Source organism: Paramisgurnus dabryanus, chromosome 3 (assembly GCF_030506205.2).
Source record: "Paramisgurnus dabryanus chromosome 3, PD_genome_1.1, whole genome shotgun sequence".
NCBI lineage: Eukaryota > Metazoa > Chordata > Actinopteri > Cypriniformes > Cobitidae > Paramisgurnus > Paramisgurnus dabryanus.
In genome coordinates, this window is record NC_133339.1 from 52879876 (window position 1) to 52903775 (window position 23900).

Below are 23900 nucleotides of genomic sequence, written 5' to 3' on the forward strand. Positions count from 1 at the left end.
CCTCTGTTCCGATTATCTTGATGGTTCAATAGATTATTTTATTAGATTTTCCCTTGGTGTAAGGTGTGTTAAGAGTGTCCGAAGCTGAATGTCAGAGCCGCCCGAATTGCGTATCAGGATTTCTGTTTAAACAATATTAAACATGTTTAATATTTACGATCAGAAATCCTGATGTGTGGAGGAACCCGAGGACAAACGTGCGCACGCGCTCTTGAGATTATCATGTGAAACGAAACCATATCCAATCAGAAAGAGATATGAGGGTAGATGGAAGCAGTCATGGCGCAGCACAAAGTGAAGTTGATGCAAACTTGTACAGACCATGTTCCCGCTGTCTCCACAACTTCACCCAAACCTTTTTATTTTTTTCTTTGAATTTACTGTAAAAAATTATTTCAAAAAGTACTATCATTGAAATTTCCTCCTGCATTATTACAAAGTATTGCGAGATTTCCTGTGTTCACAGTCGAGACTGGTTGAAAATCTGTTTGTGTGCTGTCTTTGACACATCATGGCACACCACACTATAGGAGCAAAATGGTTAAATTTTGGATTTTCTATCCTCATGTTTGTGGTCTATCACATTTTGAAAATCTAATAAAATGTAAAAAAAATATTTTTGTGTGTTCCCCACCTAATCGTTTCAGTCTCTTGTGCAGGTTTCAGCTTATGTATGTCAAGAATTAATGAAATAATAATTTTAATTTCTCATAACTTGTTAGAAATGTCATAATTGTTCTCGTAGGTGGTATAAATAACACGTAATCATATTCAAATGAACGAAAATAACGAAATGACTCGTTCATTTTGATGAACGAGATTCAAAGATCCTAATCAGAAAAATGATCCGAACTTCTCATCACTACTATGACAACTAATGCAGTTCAACAAGAGTATAAATTTGATTATAAAATGCGTTTTAAACATATTTAGATTTGGTTCAGTATGTTCTCTTTACGCGCTCTCTCTCTCTCTCTCTTTCTCTCTCACTCACCCCCCCCCCCCCCCTCTCTCTCTCTCTCTCTCTCTCTCTCTCTCTCTCTCTCGTTCGCTTCACTCTTGTCCACATCGGCGCATAATAAATAAATAATACATTTCAGTCGAGGCGCAGGCGCGTCGTATCTCAAACGAGTCTCTTGTCAGCGCAGGTCGGACGATCATATCAAAGATCTGCTGCGTCATTAGTTAAGCGGGTAAGTAAGCGTTTTATAACACCAGTCAATAATAAACAAAGCGGCATACGACACATTAATTTACCTTTAAATATTACGAGTTCATTTTAAAATAGATATTTTACAAAGGCGTGATGGGTCTGAATTAAAACATTGACTATTAGTGCTGACTTCTGTTTTTTCTTTTGTCTTTTATCCATATTTAGTGGTCGATAAAAAAAGGAATAAACGCAGAATTGTGTTGGGTTTCCAGGCAGCTCATCATGGCTTCTCTTGAAAGGATTTTTTCACTCGTAGCTTTATTTGGTTTTGTGACCGCTGGATTGGACATAAGAAGAGGTAAATACACAATACTGCATGCAAGCTGTCTGTCTTCACGATCGCGGCTTAATTTGTGAATATCCAGCAGCACGCAATGTTTATGAAATCGTTACATGAACTGTGATTGGTCAATCCTCACCAGCGCTGAGTAAAGCAACTGATACCACGTGATCAAGCCTACATCGCGTACACAACATCAACACAAAATGCAATGTTATTTTTCATTACTTATCAGTTTAATACATGTTGCTGAACAAGCACTGCATAAACGAGTGAAACCCCTACATTCACATAGAAACCGACTTATCATAGCCAAAGAAAACGATATCTACGATATGCTCGCTGTCCATAAGTCCAGACCACGGACGTTTGGTGACAAGAGTTTTCTGTGTGTGTGTGCTCCATCACTCTGGAAGCTTCCTCATGCCATTCACTGCTCTGCCTCCAACCTTTTAACTAAAAACAAACACACCTCTTCACTGAGGCCTATGGGCTTTAGCTCCACTCCCCGCCCTTCCCCTCATCTTCCCTTGCTGTTTTGTTAAGCATTCTTGGGTTTTGAAAGTTAATATTATTATATGCAAAACACATACATTAAATTTATGTTCACGATAAATATAAAATATCAGATACGTCTACATACATGAAACAATATTAAAAAATGTCTGTTTTCATATATGTAACAAATATTCTCACGATCACAAATATTTAAATCAGAAATATTTTAATAGAGAAGTAGCCAGAAGTGATTTATAGGTGGGAAATATATATTTGCTATTAATGTCTCCTTAGGTTACATTTAACCTTGAAATATAAACTGTATGGTACAAAATGGACAAAACACTAAACGTTAAGGTACAAAGTAAACAAAATTATTTAGATAATTTAACAAAAAGGCAAACACAGCATATTAGAAAATCTGGGTTTTATTTCAAATAAACAAAAATGGATAGAAAACAACAACAAAAACTTAATAAACGTAATAAACCATACATTGACTACAATTTAATCTGTTATTAATATTTGTTGATATTTTTTGTAATAATATTTTGTAGCCATTATTCATGGCTATTTGTTCTTCTCTAAACCGAGTTTCAGTTTATTCGAACACACCAATGCAACATTAATACAAAATTGTTTATGCATCTTTAATAAAAAAATCTGTATAAAGAGCAAAGATATCACGATCTCACTTTGGGCACTACTGTATCGTGTATACAGTGCCGGTCCTAGATGCTGGGGGGCCCTAAGCAAACCTTTGTGAGGGGCCCTCTGTCAGTGCATTTATAGATGGATTTCAGTCATGTGACCTTTTACGTCATGCCGCCATCTTGCGGACCTACCGAGTACCAGTAGGTTATTGACAAGCATTGGCTTATGAGTTTGACTTCATGCTGCGCTGCAAGACGTCAAGGTACTTTGACGTCATCCGACTGCAGTGCCGCCTAAAGTCAGTGACGCGGCTGACGTACGATGCGGCTGACTGTTATTTGTTCCGCCCCAGCTTCTTTTATCTTTCTTTTGCTTTGTGCGCCCGAGCTTCATTTACAGTCTGGGGAGACGCACGCTATAAGTTTGAAAAAATAAATAAAACTACGCAAACATGTCTGAGGAACAGGGCAGCCGTGTCACTACAGTCACGTGACTTCACGCTCGAGCCGGAAGAGAAGACAATGCTGAATAAAGTCGTAATTCTTGCTATTTTTGGACCAAACTGTATTTTCGATGCTTCAACACAGTCTTACTGACCCAATGATGTCACATGGACTACTTTGATGATGTTTTTATTACCTTTCTGGACATGGAAACCATACATAGATTTTCAATGGAGGAAACAGAAAGCTCTCTGACTAAATCTAAAGTTAAAACATCTTAAACTGTGTTCCGAAGATGAACGGAGGTCTTCCGAGTTTAGAACGACATAAGGGTGAGTCATTAATGATATTATTTTCAGTTTTGGCAAACTATCCTTATTCAGTAGTCACGCTGTTCCCTGTGGGGGCGGAGGCGGAAACACAAGCTTATACAGTATGTAAATATACACACAGATATTGACGCCCCCGCTGCACGCTAGAATCTCCAGAAAAACAAGCCGATTTCAACCACAAAATCTACGCTTTTAAATATACAAAAACTGCTATCTCAAACATGGAGAGGCTTCTTCGTGATCTCAACTAACAGATTCTGCAATAAAACGAAAATCAAAAATTTTGAAAAAAAAACTTTGATTCTCATTTTCTCGAAAATTGTGCTGCCGACTTGTGACACTGGTTTCCGTGACAGGTCACATATGCACATTACTTTGAAACCCTGACTGATAAACTTACTGATTATAACGTGAAATATGTATTTGGTGTAAAGTTGATGTGTTGTGAGAAGCACTAAAAAATAAACCTGATTTAAATGTAAATTAATGCAATGAATCAAATTAAATATAAATACATACTGTTAATACAGTAAAAAATAACCACTTAAAACGTACCCATTTACCAAATAAACAAACAAACTGAAAGACAAAGACATTAAAGTGCATAAATTTGGTAAACTTTTTTACTGACATATTAATAACTGAAAATTACCTATAGGCTTGTTGCGATAGTCGGTCGGTGAAACAGTGATTACCGGTGCTTCAGCCTCTCACCGGTTAGATCACTTGCCCACCGCGACACCATCTTTCATCGTCGTTTTGATATTTTCTTGTAATTAAATCATTTAGTTTCGTTAGAGAGAGCAAACACTTACAACTAGGGATGCACCGAAATGAAAATTCTTGGCCGAAAACCGAAAATGAGGAAACCAAGGCCGAAACCGAAACACCGAAATAAATTATTATGCCAATTATTAGTACAAATGCATTTATGGCTATCACTGTGTACTAACTTTACTAGGGGTGTGGGACGGATCACAAAACTCACGGTTCAGATCACATTACAGTTTTTGAGGCACGAATCGGATTATTTTTCAGATCAACAAAAAGGGGGTGGGGAAAATCTAATAACAAATAAAGAAATTACAAACATTTATAAAAAAGAACAAAGCTGCACATTAATAAGGGCTAACATTAGCATTAGGTACAGAAATCGAATTAAATGAGTCATAACACTGTCTTTATTGTATAAATTAAATATATTATTATTTTTAGAGCTATTTGTCTCTTTGTTAGACTTCAGTAGGTTAATTGAGGTTACTGTCTCTTTAAATAAGCAGAGACTGGTTTATGACTGTAATCTATACATACACTTAAGACATAAACAAATGTTTTTATTAGAAAAAGAATACTTTGGAGATAATTTTGTTTATATGTGCCCTGTCAATAACAGAAAGATTTTACGTTCGCTTGTTTGCGTCTCACTCGTGTGAGACGCAATAAAAGTCGGTGATAAAAGTCTTTCGGCCGAATATTCGGTGCATCCCTACTTACAACTGAATGTGTCTGCTGCCTGAATTCAGGAGATGAACGCGCGTCATCACAGAGCAGCGGCTGCGGGTGTCAGATTTCATTTATTCCTGTCAGACTGCGGCGAGCAGACGATGGCAGAAGCCGCGTGCTTACTCGTTTTTGTTATAAGATACATATATGATGTTTAATATAGGCGAGATGGTTTTTTGTTGTGTTTTTCATAAAGAATAATAATAAACCCATCATTCAAGCAGCGCTTGGGACTGGCGGGTTTCTGTCAGAAGTACCTGCGCACATTACTCAAGCACTTAAACCAGCTGTTGCACTTGATTTGCACGCAAATTCATACGCGATTTAACGCAGCGTATGCAAGCACTGAATTTAAACAACAGTTGCATCTAATTCAAAAGTGAAAGTAAAATGCGCACTTCTGTGCATTTATAAGCCCCTTTGTCACGCGCTGATTAACCGGTGGGAAAATTCTGTCACCGCAACAACCCTAATTACCTATAAAGGGCAAACAAATTAATTTGGAAATCTAAAATTTGCAAATCTGTTCTGGGGTATCATTTTAAAAAGATTACACGGCCTTGTTTGGCAATAGGCTACTACCAAGACTTTAAAAATATCACAAACAGATACCTTTCTCTTGTTCCCTTGCTTCACGTTTTTCGCCCTTTATTCTGCCCCAGACGGATAGCTTAGTTTTAAAGCAATTGTGGGCATATAATATGCGCATCGTTAGCACATCAGTCTCCTGCGTCATGCACGCGGCCTTTCCAAATTTGAAGGCTGCAACCTCCGGAGGTCGCATATGCGCGCTGCATATCATCAAGCCTGATTTATTTAAGTAAAATAAGCATTTCATTTTCAAGTCATAAGCATATTATAACAATTAACCATTATAATTGTTAATATTCTGAAGTATGTTTTATGACGCATATGCACCCTACAAATGTGACCTCTCAAGGCTGCGGCCTTGGATTGAGAAACGGCCTGCATGTTGTCCGAGTACATATCAGTGAATAAAGAAATCATTAAGTATTTTTAAAAACCCGCATGAATTTGGAAGTTTGCAAATTATTTAAATTATAGCGTCTTGTTTTCATTAAACATAATAATAATTTTTATTTGGTATAATGGTTTTAAATAATTCTGAGATCAAGGGGGCCCCCTAGTGGTGCGGGGCCCTATGCAAATTGCGTTAAAAAAAGGCAGGCACTGCGTGTACATATCAGGGCTCAAAATGAACTGAGAAGTGCTGCTCCCAACAAATTCGCTCTTCATGTTTTATACCAGTTGTGAACACATTCACCAAGATTAGATTTTTAGATTTAAAAAGTTAATACAAAAAATTATACTACAGGTCTGTTGAATGCTCTATTCTGATTGGTTGAGAAATGTTACACGGGTGTTGATTATTTTTCTAAAAACACACACCTGACCTGTCAAATGTCTTAAAATAATCACCAGAGCAATTATTTGAAAATAGTGCACACCCGTGGTGTAACTCCACGTCACGTTGTGCCGCATTACCTTGGTTGTGCATTATTTTCAAATAATTCAACGGACCGTTGTCAATTATTCCTTACCTAAATCTGAGTCCAAACCTCAAAATTAGTGCTTGAAATTCCTGGAATACATGTGTGAAAACCCTATATATATATTATTGTAAAATTGTGGTGCGTTGCTGTTTATTAAGCTTACAGCAAATTATTGTTTTGTTGGCTACGGGATACAGTTGATATTTAGCAGCACATATTTAGGGTCACAACCCTATTTCAATTCTAAATGGTCTGCGTTTTATATTTGTCTGTTATTTTGTTATTCTAAAACAATGATAAACTCCCCATTATTTTTGTCAAGTAACATTAAGTGCATACATTGTGGTGCAACAAAAAGTGCCAGTCTGCAATTTTACAACAAAAATAGCTTGAGGAAAAGTAAACAAATACAAAATGGCTTACTTGTACATAAAATACTAGGGGTTTGACGAAACATTTAAACAAGATTGTGTTCATTAGACTGAGACGAGATTTTTACACTTTGTTACTGATTTATGTATGCATATTCACAGGGTTTTCCGATATTGTATGATGTGTGTTTTAGGGATGTCTCGATCATGTTTTTTGTGCCCCCCTGATCCAAGTCATTTTATCTTTTTATGTATTGGCCGATACCGAGTCCCATGTTTGAATTTTCTGTTTTCTGTTTATGACAGCCACGTGACCGCTGATGTAAATAAAGGATCGATACCTATCTTTGTGATCAGATCTGGAGATCATTCGCTAGTATCTTTTTTGTGTTTTTGATACTTTAGCACCCTTGTTCCTGGAAAAGCGGGAGGCAAATAGCATAATTTCCCGTCAGAGGAGAGCAAACGCAGGTGATGAAGAGACTAAATTACCTGCTAACCTGGAAAGGGAATGTTTAGAAGAAGTCTGTGATTATGAGGAAGCCAGAGAAGTTTTCCAGGACAATTATCGTACAGTAAGTCACCGACCGGTCTTATAAAAACGACAGCTGTATTTATTTTGTAATTATATTTGACTGTGTTTATGTTTCTTTAAAGGATCTCTTCTGGTCCGTCTACATCGGTAAGTAAAGAAAAGTGCAAAAACAAAGATGCCTGCTGGTGGTTTATCATGAACGGAAATCTGCAATCAATTCATATCCATCATTGACATTTCAGTGATCTATTAGTATTGATTTGTGAGATCTGTTGCCTTTATTTTATATGTTGAACTTTACATTACATGAATCATTTTCAGTGACTATGACTATCATAATGTAAAGTCACACAAACTTTATTCTGCACTGCTAAGTAAAGTAAGGGAAAACAAACAGGCAGAATAAATCCTGACAGGGTGATCAGGACACCGACAAACATAAAGTGGAGGATAACAACCAGCTGGATCTACGTTAAACCTTTAATATATTGATTTGATAGATTTCAGTAACTCATTTGAAAGAACTGCAAAGCATTTCATAATGGCATTTCAGATCAGATGGTTTAATCATTTGTAAATATAATCTCATATATTTATATTGAATTTATTGCACCTGTCAAGATGACACTTAGTATTTGCCAGTGTTATTATCAGTTTCAGGCGGTGTTTATCAGATATTATTACACGGCTCTCTGGAATGCTTGATTCTGATTGGTCAGTTGAGACATTTGCAGGTTCGTTCTTTTCAAATAATAACCGCTCCAAAATAATAACGCATAGCCGGACTACTTTCACAAGTAAAATCGCTCCGCGCCAATAAAGATCAATAAAGATTACTGTCTGTTTGGCGCCATCTTGTGACAAACACTCGACAACCACGACAAGACACAGAGAGCTTACTGAGACTGAACTTGACAAAATAGAGCATGACAGCTACGAAGCCAACACACAAAAAAATACAGAATGGGCATTAAAACTTCTCAAAGACTGGTTAAAGAGAAAAAATGGAGACAAGTATGAAGCAGAGGATCTTAATAAGGTATTACGATCATTTTATGCATCTGTGCAAAGTTTCGCGGAAGGATAAAAATGTTAATTTAAAACAAATATGCCAATAAAATGTTTCAAATTCATATTCATGTCCAGTTTTTTTCTTATGTGGCAAGTAGCCGTGTAATAAGCGGGATAATGTAGAGGCAGCCGGTAGTTATTGGGAAATAAGCCCCGACAGTGTGATACAAGACCCTCCGCTTCGCGTCGGGTCCTGATCACACTGTCGGGGCTTATTTCCCAATAACTACCGGCTGCCTCTACATTATCCCTTACATAACAGACTTTGAATCACGAGAGGCATTTGTAAATTGAGAGCATGTCTATGTACAAAATCACTTGCAAATCTATTTTATTTTTCTTCTGACCACAGTTGATCTCATTTGAAATATTCTAGAGAGCCATGTTATAATAATGATATCATGCTAATAATATTGATAAGATATTTATCTTCATATCTGCTGTTAAAATCATCAGAAGTGGTCTGTGCTAAATACAGGTGAATACAGGTGAGAACTGGGTGTTTGTTAGATGAGATTTAAACAGGGAAAACACAGAGATGTAATGATTAAGGTATATTATCATATGTCATTAAAACAATGTTTTTACATGAATGTAGATGGTGACCAGTGTGCTGACCAGCCGTGTAAGAATGGAGCCTTATGTGCAGATAGTGTGGGGGGATATGACTGCATCTGTAAATCTGGTTTCGCGGGAACTCACTGCGAGACAGGTAACGTGACAAAACCCAACAGCCTTTACCTACTACAGCATGTTCATGAAAAACATCCAGTGTTTCTGTTCTGTACATACGTGTTTAAAGTGTACTTCCCTTAATTCAATTCAATTTTGTTTTTTTATATAGCGCTTTTTACAATTGTTTAATTGTTTCAAAGCAGCTTTCTTATATATATATTCCCCAGACGAGTTATGTAAATGATTTGTTCCAAACACGCTAACTATTGCGGGATAAGTATATTTACTAGACAAATTATGTGAATGCTTTGTTAAAGAGAAATGTCTTTAGTCTAGACTTAAATTGATCAACTGTGACTGATTCCTGAACATTTTTTGGTAAATCATTCCGGAGCTTAGGGTGTAAGTAGGAAAAGGATCGACCGCCTTCAGACATTTTTGATATTCTAGGGATAGTTTACTTTTTAGATTGAGTAAGCACTCTTGAGGCGGCGTTTTGAACTAGCTGAAGCTTATTTACTTGATTAATGTGACATTCCTCAAGTAATGAGTTACAATAGTCTATTCTAGAGGTCAAAAAAGCGTGGATAAGCTTCTCTGTGTCAGATGTAGACAGTATATGGCGTATTTTTGAGATATTTCTAAGATGGAAGAATGCTGTGCGGCAGATGTTGGCGATATGACTATCGAAGGATAAATTGCTGTCGAACACCACACCTAAGTTCTTAACCGTGGAAGATGGCACCACTGTGCAGCCATCTATGTGGCAGTTCTTTGGTTTTTTGTCTGACCAGCATCGCAACAATGTTGTGTGTAAGCTGTGCAGGCCATACTGATTTGGCGACATTTACAGTACATTAAAAATGTAGGTGAAGAAAAGTAGCCGATCCACTATTGCAAACAAAGTTTAGAACAAACAACAAGAAACAAAGAACAGGCATCAAACATTATAGTGACAAACATGCTCCAGAGAGAGCATTTATAGAGTTTATTTAACTACAATTTAATCTTTATGTAAGAGATACACATTTTTTGTACTGCTAAACTAAAATTGTTTATTGTTTGCCTTAATAAAGTGTGTAAATAAAACATACAGTGGTTAAATTAAAACTTTTTAAGTCATAATGATATAATACGTTATGTCGATGCTAAAAATTTGAGCTCTACTGCCCAGCTGTATCTATTGTGTCGAAGGCTGCACTAAGGTCTAGTAATATAAGAATTGAGATTTCACCACGATCAGATGTTAAAAGGAGGACATTTGTAACTCTAAGCAGCGCTGTCTCTGTGCTGTGGTGGGGCCTGAATCCTGATGTGAACTTTTCATGCATACATATTCTTTATTCACTATGAATGTGCGTAGCTGGCTTGTCACTACTTTTTCTAATATTTTAGAAAGAAAAGGGAGATTTGAGAATGGTCTGAAGTTATTAAGATCTCCCTGGTTGAGGGGCTTTTTTAATGAGCGGTCTAATAACTGATCAGGGCTCCAGACAAACATTTGAGAGAGGTGGCAGTGGCGGCACCAGGTTGTACAGCTGGTGATGCTGGGCCTCAATTTGGTGGCACCAGTCACTGGGTGGTGTAAAAACAAAACAACAACAACAAAAAAACACTAAAACTAAGTCCAAACATGTTAATGCATTACAAATACAGATCATTTTCTTCTTTATATATATAAATTATTTTTTAACATATATTTGCCTTACTGTAAACCATTAAACTTACAATAAACTTTTTATTACTTTGTTGTAAAAGCTTTAGGCTACTTTAACACAGACTTGAGTAAATCACATTCTTGTGCTATAATCACTACAAAATGTCTCCATGCACTCTGAAGATATCATTTGGTCAGGACTTGTAAACTCTAATCTGAGGTACTGAGCACAATGTTTTACGTCTTTTATGACATCTAGTGTGAACACACAGTGTACAGCGCTGTGTTTAGGCTTTCATTGATAAAACTAAAGGTGCTGATCTCGATATCTTAAATTAGTTTCATTTTGCGAGCGTGTGAAAGTTGCCCGAGCTTATTTTATCAATTGTGCTGATACAAAACACTGTGCAGCATGGTTACATACAACACAAGCAACGACAATTTAAACACGTCATTACTCCAGCTCACGTTTAAATGACAGCAGATGGACTTGTCCACAGTCACTGGGGGGCGATGGAGATGTTTTGGCTTCACTTTTCAGGGCTTGTGCGGCACTCTTGGTCTGTAACAGCATCGCTCTGAGGAGATATTTCTATGTCATTAATATTGAGCCCAAGTGACCGAATTAAGTCTAATGTGTGTTTACAGGTATGCGTGGGCTCACAGTTGCATTACACATATCTGCATTTAATGACACTCCTGACCCTAAACCTGATCTTTATAATAAGGTTTTATAGATTCATCCTACATGAGATTATTAGCCAATGTTATTTTTAGTGCCAGTAATTACTTTCATTTATTTATAGAATTGAATTAAAGAGTCAGTTCTTCAAACAACATGATTCTGATTCTCCTTTAAAGAGGGCATTCACAAGACTTTTCTTAAGATGCTAAGTAAATCTTTGGTGTCCCTGTAGTATATATATATATGGAGATTTAGGTCAAAATACAATACAGATAACTTGTAAAAACATGTTAAAATGTGCCGTTTTATTGTCTCTCTGCACGAAATGTCAGTGCTGTGGTTGTATAATGCAAATTAAGGGGGTGGTGTTTTTATAATATAATCCCCTTCTGACATCACAAGGCTACGAACTTTACAAATGTTTGTCATGAATAAAACTTCAAGCCGGTATTTGAACTCATAGTACGTCTGCCCTGCCCACTGCGCACAGAGCTACCCACTAGACCAGCGGCTCTGATGAGAGGATTCGTAAGAAATGTAAAGTCAACTGTTCAGATGTATGAGAACATCTAAAATGACTGCAAATAATAATAATACCGCTCACATAAATGCAAATGGTTATGACTACATTCCACTTGGGGTCTGAAAATCCTCTCGTGACATAAATGGAACTTTCTACAAATGCATACAATATCATCATTGACAGGATCCTCTATAAAAGTACACAAAACAGTTACACAAAATCATATCAGAAACACTTGAGCTAGAGACATTCAGTTGTTGTCGGTTTGTTTTTTATCAATTAGCAAAGCTTTTGGGGCGGCAGTGGCCTAGTGGTTCATGTAGGTTGTCTACAAACCGGAAGGTTGGTGGTTCAATCCCCGGCTCCACTGGACCAAGTGTCGAGGTGTCCTTGAGCAAGACACCTAACCCCAGCTGCTCCCGACGAGCTGGCTGGCGCCTTGCATGGCTGACACCGCCGTCGGTGTATGAATGTGTGAGTGAATGGGTGAATGTGAGGCTAATTGTAAAGCGCTTTGGATGGCCATAGGTCTGTTAAAAGCGCTATATAAATGCAGTCCATTTACCATTTACCATTTTGGGCATTGCCAATTTAAATACAACACACAAAGAACGCCAAAGAGATTTATATTTGTCTTGACTGATTAATTTTTCTAAGAAGAGTGATGATCTGACTCTGACTGATTTTTGTCACATCCAGATCAAACAGTGTGTCCTATAGATAAGAGCAAAGGCTGCAGTCAGTTCTGTAAACCCGGCTATCAGTCGTATGAGTGTCTGTGCGCCCGTGGCTGGAAACTGAAGGAGAGAGAACAGTGCGTCCCAGCAGGTGAGTGTGTGCCGTATGAGAAAGCACGTGAAACTGTATTACTTACATATTAAACGTGCTACACGAGAAGATTTAGTTCCTCAGTATGTCCGTGTTTGAACCCTGGCTACCAAATCATCTGTGATGAACTCTTTCCTGCAGTGGCGTTCCCATGTGGAAAAGTGAGCAGTTTAAGCCAGTGGGACAGACGTCAATCAACTAACGTTCAGTCTGAGTATGAAGGACTCACCTGCGGTTCAGAAGAGTGTCCCTGGCAGGTGAAGAAATAATACAACCGCATCATAACACGGTGTGAACGTGCCGAATTTGAGCTTTGAGTTTTGTGCCTTTTTATTTGCCAGGCGTTGCTGCGTCACGGCTCAGACGGCTTCTGCAGTGGTGTCATTCTTAAGGAGAATATGATTCTTACCACAGCGCAGTGTGTAAGGAAGTACGATGATTTCCAGGTGGCAGTGGGTGAGTCTGTTCAGAACTTAAATGTGCCATAACACTATGATGAGCGTAACTGTAACTGTACGAAACCCGGCAGGTAAAACCATGACGACGTTTGAGGCAGGTGAACAGGTGCTGCAAGTAAAGCAGGTGCACATCCATCCGCTCTACACTGACAGCAGTCCTCAGAACGACATGGCCATGCTGGAGCTGAAGGACAAGATCGTCTTCAAGAAGCGCATAGTGCCGGCATGTCTGCCAGAGAGAGATTTCGCTGACAGCGTCCTCATGGCAGGAAACTATATGGGTACAGTCACCGGATGGAAGGACTTTCAGGGGAATCTCTTATTAAACCACCTGTCTTATGAGAAACTAGCAGTGTGTTCACAACGTCACTCTGCTCAGGTTAGTAGCAAACAAATAGTATGAGAGGAACACATCTTTCACTCTCAACCAAACTAACAAACTGGCCACTTAAAACTAGAATGGGACGGGTGTTTAAAATGTGTGGTTGAGATCCAGCTGCAGATGCCGAGCATGGACAGAAGGAACCGGCAGAGACGGGCAGCATTTTAATTGCTATTGTAAGAAATTAAGAAAAGCAGGCTTTGACAAAACTGTTTGTTTTAATTCAGTAAGCTATGCCAGTAATATAAATATTAGGAGAGTATTAAAGCGATACAGGATTACTCGTCGAGGTGAAATGATTTGTCGCGATATCCGCATAAAGTTAAACATGAAACATGTTTTTACCAATGGTGAATCTCATTTATCAAGTTGTGTATGTGGCCTGTGTGCCATTTTATTACCATACATATATGCAACCAAAGATTTTTAAGAACATTAAATTCCTCATAGACCTACAGTATGTTACTTATTTTTACTCTCAAAGTGCACCACATTGATGTATTTACCTTTAAATGCACAAAGTGACTGAATTTTGGTGGCATACTTTGGGGCATATAGTAAAGATGACAAAAATGTTGTGTTTGCGCCATACACCTTGTGCAGAATTATTAGGCAAGTTGTATTTTTGAGGATTACTTTTGTTATTGTACAACTACAGTGCTCTTGGTCAATTCAAAATGTTAACAAACCCTCAAACCTGAACATTTAAGTAGTAAAAGTGAAATTTTGGCTTTCTTAAGAGAATATTTCTATGTTATTAGGCAACTTTTAGTGTGCAGAATTATTAGGCAACTAAATGAAAAACAAAGATTTTAATTCAATTCAATTCAATTTATTTATATAGCGCTTTTCACAAAAGTCAATTGTTTCAAAGCAGCTTTACATAAATAGAAGCAGTGAAAAGCACAGAAAACGACAGATAGCACAACAGAATACATGATAGCATGAGCAGTTAAATTTGCTGCGGCTATGACTCAATATTATAATTGCACGTATTACTAAAGCAACGTATAGAAGAGGAAGCTAGGTAAAGCCCAAAAAGGCTGCCTCCCCGGGGTGAAAAACCCCCTAGGAGAAAAAAAAAAAAACCCCGGGCTTTTATCCGAGGAAAAATAAGTCCTAGGAGGGAAAAACCCTTGGGAGAACGGAAATGGAGATTTAGCGGAGATTAAGCGGTTCTGCCGGTGATCGTTGGTCAGGTATCAGCTGGGCATAACGTTGAAGGACAGCCAGTAGATCAGAGGTGTGCCGACTTTCACATCTACCGGGACTGGGTCTGTTTGTCTCGTCCTCGGGTCGAGGACGAGACAGGGAGAGAAAAACAAAATCGTATTAGCGTAGCGGCCGTTCATATGTATTGAAGTGTCACACAGTGATGTGGTTTAACTCAGCTTAGTTCCAGACAGACTAAATATTGCGGCATAATTATGTTATCCACAGTTGAGGATTTAGCAAATTGGGGGCCCAATGCGAGGGTATATATGGTAAATAAGGGTCACCTTCCGATCTTTAAGAGAAAATGAAACCTGACGACCCGTTTGACTAAGGCCTAAAGCCCCACTGTCGTCGTTAATGCAGGTTCAGTGGCAAATGGGTCTATATTGTATACCATTTACAGGACCAGGAGAAAACGCCAAAACCATCGCAACCCGACCATACGTGTTAACCCGTTTGACTAAGGCCGGAAGCCCCACTGTCGTCGTTAATGCAGGTTCAGTGGCAAACGGGTCTGTATGGCATACTATTCATAAGACTTACGATAGCGCCAAAATCGCGACCCGACCATACATACCAACCCGTTTGACTAAGGCTTGAGGCCCCACTGTCGTCGTTAATGCAGGTTCAGTGGCAAACGGGTCTGTATGGCATACTATTCACAAGACACACGAAAGCGCGAAAAACGCAACCCGACCATACATACCAACCCGTTTGACTAAGGCTGGAGGCCCCACTGTCGTCGTTAATGCAGGTTCAGTGGCAAACGGGTCTGTATGGCATACTATTCACAAGACACACGAAAGCACCAAAATCGCAACCCGACCATACGTGCCAAACCGTTTGACTAAGGCCGGAAGCCCCACTGTCGTTGTTAATGCAAGTTCAGTGGCAAACGGTGGCAAACTATTTAATGCAACTCATTTTAAGTGTTCATGCAGAAAAGGTTTTTATTTATTTATTTGGTTGGTCTGTGTTATGACCGTGAGTGCTTTGTTCCGTGAAAATAACTATTGCGAGTTAAGAACCTTTACTAGACAAATTATGCGAATGCTTTGTTGAAGAGAAAAGTTTTAAGTCTAGATTTAAAATGATCGACTGTGTCTGATTCTCGGACATCGGTTGGTAAATCATTCCAGAGCTTAGGGGCTAAGTAGGAAAAGGATCTTCCACTTTTAGACACTTTTGATAGTCTAGGGATAATCAATAGGCCAGAATTTTGCGACCGTAGTGTGCGTGATGGATTGTATTCTGATAGTAATTCTCTAAGATATGAGGGTGCTAAGCCATTTAAAGCTTTGTAGGTGATTAGTGATATTTTAAATTGGATGCGATATTTAACTGGTAGCCAGTGTAAAGATGCCAGAATTGGGCTTATGTGGTCATACTTCTTAGATCGAGTAAGTACCCTTGCAGAAGCGTTTTGAACTAGCTGAAGCTTGTTGACCTGATTTGAATGGCATCCCCCGAGTAGCGAGTTACAATAGTCTATTCTAGAGGTCATAAAAGCATGAATAAGCTTCTCTGCGTCAGATGTAGACAGTATATGGCGTATTTTTGAGATATTTCTAAGATGGAAGAATGCTGTGCGGCAGACGTTGGCGATATGACTATCAAAGGATAAGTTGCTGTCGAACATCACACCTAAGTTCCTAACCGTGGAAGATGGCACCACAGTACAGCCATCTATGTGCAATTTGTAATCTGACATATTATGTTTGTAGCGATTTGGTTCAATAATAAGTACCTCTGTCTTATTGGAGTTGAGCTTAAGAAAGTTATGTGCCATCCAGTCACTAACATCGCTAATGCAGTCTTTTAGTTTAGAAAAAGTGTGTGTTTCGCTGGGATGCGCAGAAAACGACAGGAGGTCATTTGTAACTCTAAGCAACGCTGTCTCTGTGCTATGGTGGGGCCTGAATCCTGATTGGAACTTTTCATACGTACTATTATTTGTCAAGAATGTGCGTAACTGGCTTGCCACTACCTTTTCTAATATTTTCGAAAGAAAAGGGAGATTTGAGATTGGTCTAAAGTTATTAAGTTCTCCTTGGTCAAGCTGTGGTTTTTTAATCAGCGGTTTAATAACTGCTAGTTTGAAAGCTGTTGGAACGTATCCTATTTCTAGCGATGAGTTAAAGATATTTAGAACCGGGGTTGACACTACAGGGAATACTTCTTTAAGTAGTTTTGTGGGAACGGGGTCTAATATACAGGACGATGATTTGGATGATGTGACTAGTTTAGAGAGCTCATCTATTGTAGTAGGTTTAAATGAATCAAGATGTTCGTATGGTAGTCTAGTGTTAAGTGAACTAATGGGTAGAGTGGTGGCTGCCTGGGTAGCTACGATGTTTTCCCTAATAGCCGAAATTTTGTTAGAAAAGAAGTTCATGAAGTCGTTACTATTGTGTTGAAGTTTACTATTGGTTTCTGTTTGTTCTTTGTTTCTAGTCAGTTTCGCAACTGTGCTAAAGAGGAAACGAGGGTTATTATGATTCTCATTTATAAGCTTGCTAAGATATGTAGATCTGGTGGTTTTAATAGCCTGTCTGTAGTGTTTAACACTCTGTTTCCATGCTGCGCGCCATACTTCTAACTTTGTGCTTCTATAATTTCTTTCCATTTTTCTAGCTGCCTTTTTAAGAGCTGCTGTGTGATGGTCATACCATGGAGCTGGCGGTTTTTCTTTGAATCTCTTTTTTCGAATGGGAGCAACGGCATCCAATGTGTTAGAACAGACATTGTTTAGGTTTTCTATTTCAATATCTAGATCGTCACAGTTATCTGCTACATGTTTCATTTGGGACAGGTCTGGAAGAGTGCTAATAAAGCAATCTTTAGTGGTGGAAATTATTGTTCTGGCTAGTCGGTAGCATGTTGTAGATTGAGTGATCCTATCTAGAAGTACAGTGTATGACACAAGGTAATGGTCAGAAACTGCATCACTCTGAGGTGATATTTCGACGTCATTAATATTGAGTCCGAGTGACAGAATTAAGTCTAATGTGTGATTACGAGTATGCGTTGGCCCTGTCACGTTTTGTCTAATATTGAGAGAATTTAGAACATCTATAAACGCACGTCCTAATGCGTCTTTTGGGTTGTCCACATGGACATTAAAATCACCAACAATAAGAGCTTTATCTACAGTGACTACAAGCTCAGATAGGAAATCTGCTATTTCATTAAGGAAATCTGCATGGTGGCCCGGTGGTCTATAGATTGTCGCTAAAGCAAAAGAAAGCTGTTTGTGGTTACGATCAGTTATTTCCATATTTAACAACATTACTTCAAATGATTTAAATTTTAGCTCAGATTTTTGGTTTACTTTAAACATTGTGTTGTATATTGTAGCTACACCACCCCCTCTCCCCTTTAATCGAGGTTCGTGTTTATAATAATAGTCTTGTGGGGTGGATTCATTTAAACTAATGTAGTCGTCTGCTTTAAGCCAGGTTTCTGTTAAACAGAGTACATCTAAGTTTTGGTCTGTAATTATTTCATTGACAATAGGTTCTTTATTGGTAAGCGATCTAATGTTAAGAAGGCCGAATTTTAAGATTCGAGATTCATCTGTTAATGTATTGTTTTCTAATTTTATTTGAATCAGATTTGTACCAGATGTAACAAGCGGTGCCCTGTATTTATTTGTTCGGGGAACAGATACAGTTGAAATGTGCTGATATTTCGGTAAGATTGACTCGAAGTGCTGGGATATAAGTGGTCTTGACATATCACGGCAGCTAACAGACGGACGGTTAAGCCGATCCGTCTGTTTCCTGACCTGGGCCCTGGATAGTCATACTATATCAGAATTAAGACTATTGATCAGATTTTTAGTGAGTATAGCACTTCCTTCCGATGACGGATGAAGGCCATCTCGGGTTAGGAGAAATGGTCTTCCCCAGAAACCATCTCACTTGAGTTTTTTCACCTTTTAAAGTGAGAATAATACATTTACAAATAAACATTTAATAAAAAAATAAAAAATATATAAACTTAGTGACCAATAATAACACTGCTTGAAGAAAGTGTCTTCTACACTACAGGCAGGCAGGCACAGACAGGTATTATTAAAGCAACACTATGTAGTTTTTTTACCTTTAAATAATGATAGAACAACTTTTAACTGGACAAATTGTAGTGTTGCTGCAACCTGACCAGCCTCCTAGCTGCTACAAGCACACTCTGAAAGTGGCGGTGGACGCAAAGAGTATAGAAGTACAAGAGAGGAAACTCAATAGAACTTTCCATTGCATCACCAGCGCCCAGCAGCAGCCCCACGAATCCGCCATTTTGGAATGAGAGCGACTCGGGAGTCAACTAGAAGTGATGGCAATATCAGCTACTTTGTACATTAAAAGATCAAATTCAAACTGAATGATGATTACACAGAATAACATACAGTGATCATTAATCCCTTTTTACAGCTTGTTTTCAGAAATTTAGACAAGTCTTCCACTTTTATATAGGCTAACTTTACATAGATACATACCGACATAAACTCATCCACACATAATATTTTGGCTCCATATACATACACATATTCACACATATACATCTGAATTGCTCGAAATGGATTAAGTAAAAAAACACAGTCACTGTCCAAAAGTGGCAATTATACTGTAGGATAACAGACAGAACAATGCATCATGTTCTATAAGATTAGAATGTTTGTAGCGGGATCCAGGGGATTAATATGTACAAAATATATTTCATACCTACTTGAGTTGGTAACTAATTGTATTGTTTCAATAACATTACTGCCACCTGCAGGCATCAATCAGTACTCATCACAATAGATACTTATTACACTAATAATAGTAGTAAATGTGTAAAGTAGCATAAAATAGAATTACATAATAAAGCAAGAAAAAAATACCTCAAATGTGTATCTATTTAATGATTGGATTCCACAACTGATAACAACAACAAATCAACACATACATACAAGACAATACAGCGTTTCGTGTAGGTGTAGCAAGTGAACAAAATTTTAATTTAAGAAACTTACTAATGCGCCTCTGATTTGGCTGTGAGATTCGCTGAGAATGAATTGAGAATGAATTGGCTGTGAGAATTTTCATTCCAAAATGGCGGCCGCGCTACTGAAGCGCCACCTAGTGACTGATGCCAAAAACGAAGGAGAGTTTCCCTTCTTGTACTTCTATACTCTTTGGTGGAGGGTAGGAAACACAGCCCTGCCCCTCCCCCCTGCCTGCAGAAGAGTGTTTGATACCAGGCACTGTTGTGCTTTTCAACCACATGGGGGAGCTGTTAGTCATTTTTACATGGAAACTACATAGTGTTGCTTTAAAGATGAGCTAGTTGGATCTTTTTGGGTTGAACATGGAAATAAAAAACAACTCTCAGACTTACTGACAATTTTTAGAAGACACTTTCTTCAAGCAGTGTTATTATTGGTCACTAAGTTTATATATTTTTTATTTTTTTATGAAATGTTTATTTGTAAATGTATTATTCTCACTTTAAAAGGTGAAAAAACTCAAGTGAGATGGTAAAATCTTTGTTTTTCATTTAGTTGCCTAATAATTCTGCACACTAAAAGTTGCCTAATAACATAGAAATATTCTCTTAAGAAAGCCAAAATTTCACTTTTACTACTTAAATGTTCAGGTTTGAGGGTTTGTTAACATTTTGAATTGACCAAGAGCACTGTAGTTGTACAATAACAAAAGTAATCCTCAAAAAGTACAACTTGCCTAATAATTCTGCACACAGTGTATTTTAGTAACCTTTCTTTATATTGCTGTTTCAAATAGCTCCATCATTATCTGTAGTATGAGCCTGTCAGGTGCTAATGGCAAATACATAAGTTAGTGTCAACAATGTTTTCAACAACGTGTCCACCCCCACCCACGGAAAATGTGCAGGCTCATGATTTTTATTTGCTTTAACCCTGCGTCAGCGATAAATCTGTTTCTCTGGCCTAGAAATGTCTGTATGACTTGGAATAGAAATAATAATATACATACAATATATCTACATAGAGATATCTGTTGGTGATGCACCAATATATCTTCCTGTAATCAGACAAAAGAATTGTACTTCTAGGATTTTATGACACAATAATTTGAAACAATGAGTAAAAAGCAAAACTATCTGTTTTCGGTCATTCTAACTAATGTAATATCATTATTGCCACAGGCATGTTGTACTGTATGTTGCATCCCTAATATCTATACGAAAAAATGTCTTCATAATTTGGATCTGAGATGTAAAGTACTGAAATACAGCATGAAAAGTTCTGTATCAGGATGTAGTAAAGTTCAAATTTGCCAAAGAGTAATAAAATACAGATACTTCACTACCGCTTTAGATATTCTGTATGCTCTTTCATCATTCATTGTTTAATTCAAAACGGTGTTTATGGTTATTTAAAAATAGTCATGTATAACCAGCTGGTTTATTTTTGTTTAAAGGTGACCAACAAGATGTCGTGTACTCTACCACAAGCTAAAGCAGACTGCATCTTTGGATCGGGAAGCCCTGTACTCACTCTTTATCGAGAGGTTTTCTTCCTCACTGGCATTGTGAGCCAACCTTCAGGACTCGACTGTAAGAATGGTTATGTCATACAGAAAGTGTCTCGCTCTTTGCCATGGTTAAACTCTTTTATGCGTCCATGATAAAATACGACACTTGACTCATTCTGTGTTAACCTTAACCAAAGGTCCCTGGCTAAAAACTCCTGCATGTAACTCAAGAAGTATTAAACTTATCTTAGCACTCTTTAAGATTCTTGTTCTTAACAAATTTGTCCTATTTGATCTACATTTAAAAGACCCTGTATGGTACAATGGCAGAGTAAACATTTAACCATTTTCAATGGTAAAAACAGCTGATACTACTTATTATATTTGAAGAAGAATGTCTGAAAAACAAATAATAATGAAACCAACCTTAATTTATTCACAATTAAAAAAATATTTCTATGTGAGAGTCACAAAAGAAACTGTTATGAAGAAGAAGGAAAACGTTTTGCTATTTACCTGGAGCAGGACTTTTTTTCACTTTCAGAAATCTACAAAGCTCTGAAGTAATTTTAAGGTTAAATTCTGCTTTCCAGAGTTGTTTTAAAGTTGGAGGTGATATTGTATAATATACCCAAACTGTAAAACATGTAAAAAAATGTGTTTTACAATTTATTTATTTCACATTTTAATAGAGGAATAAACTACAAACATTTACACCAAATTCACATCTTTCTAGTTTTATAATTAATTATATGTGTTACTGATTGTCATGATTTTATCTGCAAAAATTTCAAATTAACATTACATGTCCGTAATAAAAAATGTCTGGAAAAACATTTTTACAATGAAAAAATGCAGATACATTTTTACTTTGTTAGTCAATTTAGACAAACTTTAAAAAATTATTGTGTAGGTAAATAGGTCTACTTAACTTGTATTAAACCATTTCAAATACACTGTAAAAATGTAATGTGCTGTGCTGTAATGTACTGAAATCGACTTGTTTCGTTTAGTTCATTTAACTGTTTGGTTTTACTATATGGTTTTGCTTTACATTTGTTGTTGTTGTTGTTGTTGTTTTATGCTGGGTTGATTATGCATTAGGGCTGGGTGGTATATCGAGTTATGATTTTATATATACATATATACACATACATACATACATACATTTTTTCCCAGCAGGATGGGATGAGACATTACGACCTCTATCAGTATAGTTGATATGAACAGAAATCAGGTACACTGAGGTCAGGTGTAAGCTTTCCAACCAGCTTGCATGTTGTGCATCTGTATATTATCTTTGAATTTTATTTTCATCATATACTGTTTTAATAAAGGTGATTGAGACATCTCAAACAAGTCTTAATAAAGGTGATTGTGACATCTCAAATTAGTCTTTTACTTGCATGTAAACATTTATTACAGTTTGTAGAAAATACTTAGATATTTATTGTACAGTATATTTCCATTAATCCCAAAATGACTGAGATATGAATTTTGGTAAATATTGCCCACTCATAGTATCTTCTCATGTCTGCAGAACCTTTAAATGTAACATGAGCTTCTATTTTCGCAGTTTCTCTGCCACCTGCTTCAGTTGAGCGGAGACTTTTATGCATTACTTTGCACATCCGTGTGTGACGTTTATCTTTCACATGCGGAGACATGCGCACATGAACAAAACCGTTTGGCCCAACGACGGAATCCAAACGCTGGCGAAGAGTTATAGCGCATTCAGTCTTTTCTGGCGCTTACCAATGACGTTTTAACGTTACGCAACTTTATATCTGACTCCAAAGATATTAAACGTATTGTAATATGAATCAAAGTGATGTAAATATAGAATTTGGATAAACGTTTGATCATTCTATTAAACTCATGTTAACACTGAACTCATTCATTCGATTACCCATGTCGTATCGGTCCACATCGGCCGTTATGCAGATTCCGAACACATATTTGACCGTACTAGAAGTTATGACTAACACAATTTAACAATGCCGCTCCCGCGATCTCTTGCTAAATGTTCCAAAATAGCCTCATGCAATCGTTTGTATACAACTTAGTACAAAATTCACACTATAACCAGAGGTTCGGGCTTAGCATCATCTAACCGAATATAGTTAAATCATATTACTATATACAACTTAGGTTGTTTTCACATATGTTGGTGCGCACCGTGGTGCGGCCTCGGAGCGCACCAAAATACATTGTATCATTTTTCAGTTAGTGCGGTCCGTGTTCACATATATATATTTTTTTACTTTACTCGAAATGCCGCACCGTACACCATGTGACAACGGTCAGCGCTGTCATTGGTCTCTGACAGCTCTTACCGTCTCATGACCACCCCCACGTCTCCACGACAACCAGCCTGACAGGGAGAGCGCAGCTATCAAGATGTGGAGATAAACGATGCACGTCTTTGCGAAGTTTCTTTGCTTTAACGCGAAATTGCGTAGCTGTTCTATTAAAGCCTTTCTCACGGAGCCGTTTGCTAAAAAGCCCGTAATGTCACTATTTGTGTGTGGAGGACAGCTATGCATTTATAAAATCATCAGCT

At 37.6% G+C, this 23900-nt stretch overlaps 1 protein-coding gene across 1 annotated transcript; it reads left to right on the forward strand.

Moving 5' to 3' along the window:
• The first annotated feature begins 1030 nt into the window (after positions 1 to 1030).
• Positions 1031 to 22696, forward strand: proza (protein Z, vitamin K-dependent plasma glycoprotein a). The gene is made up of 10 exons (XM_065263657.2): positions 1031 to 1193; positions 1379 to 1511; positions 7214 to 7383; positions 7466 to 7490; positions 9013 to 9126; positions 12654 to 12782; positions 12924 to 13039; positions 13124 to 13238; positions 13312 to 13619; positions 21284 to 22696. The coding sequence occupies exons 2-10, from the start codon at positions 1436 to 1438 to the stop codon at positions 21488 to 21490; spliced, it is 1260 nt and encodes a 419-aa protein (XP_065119729.1). The 5' UTR covers positions 1031 to 1193; positions 1379 to 1435; the 3' UTR covers positions 21491 to 22696.
• The last annotated feature ends 1204 nt before the right edge of the window (positions 22697 to 23900 follow it).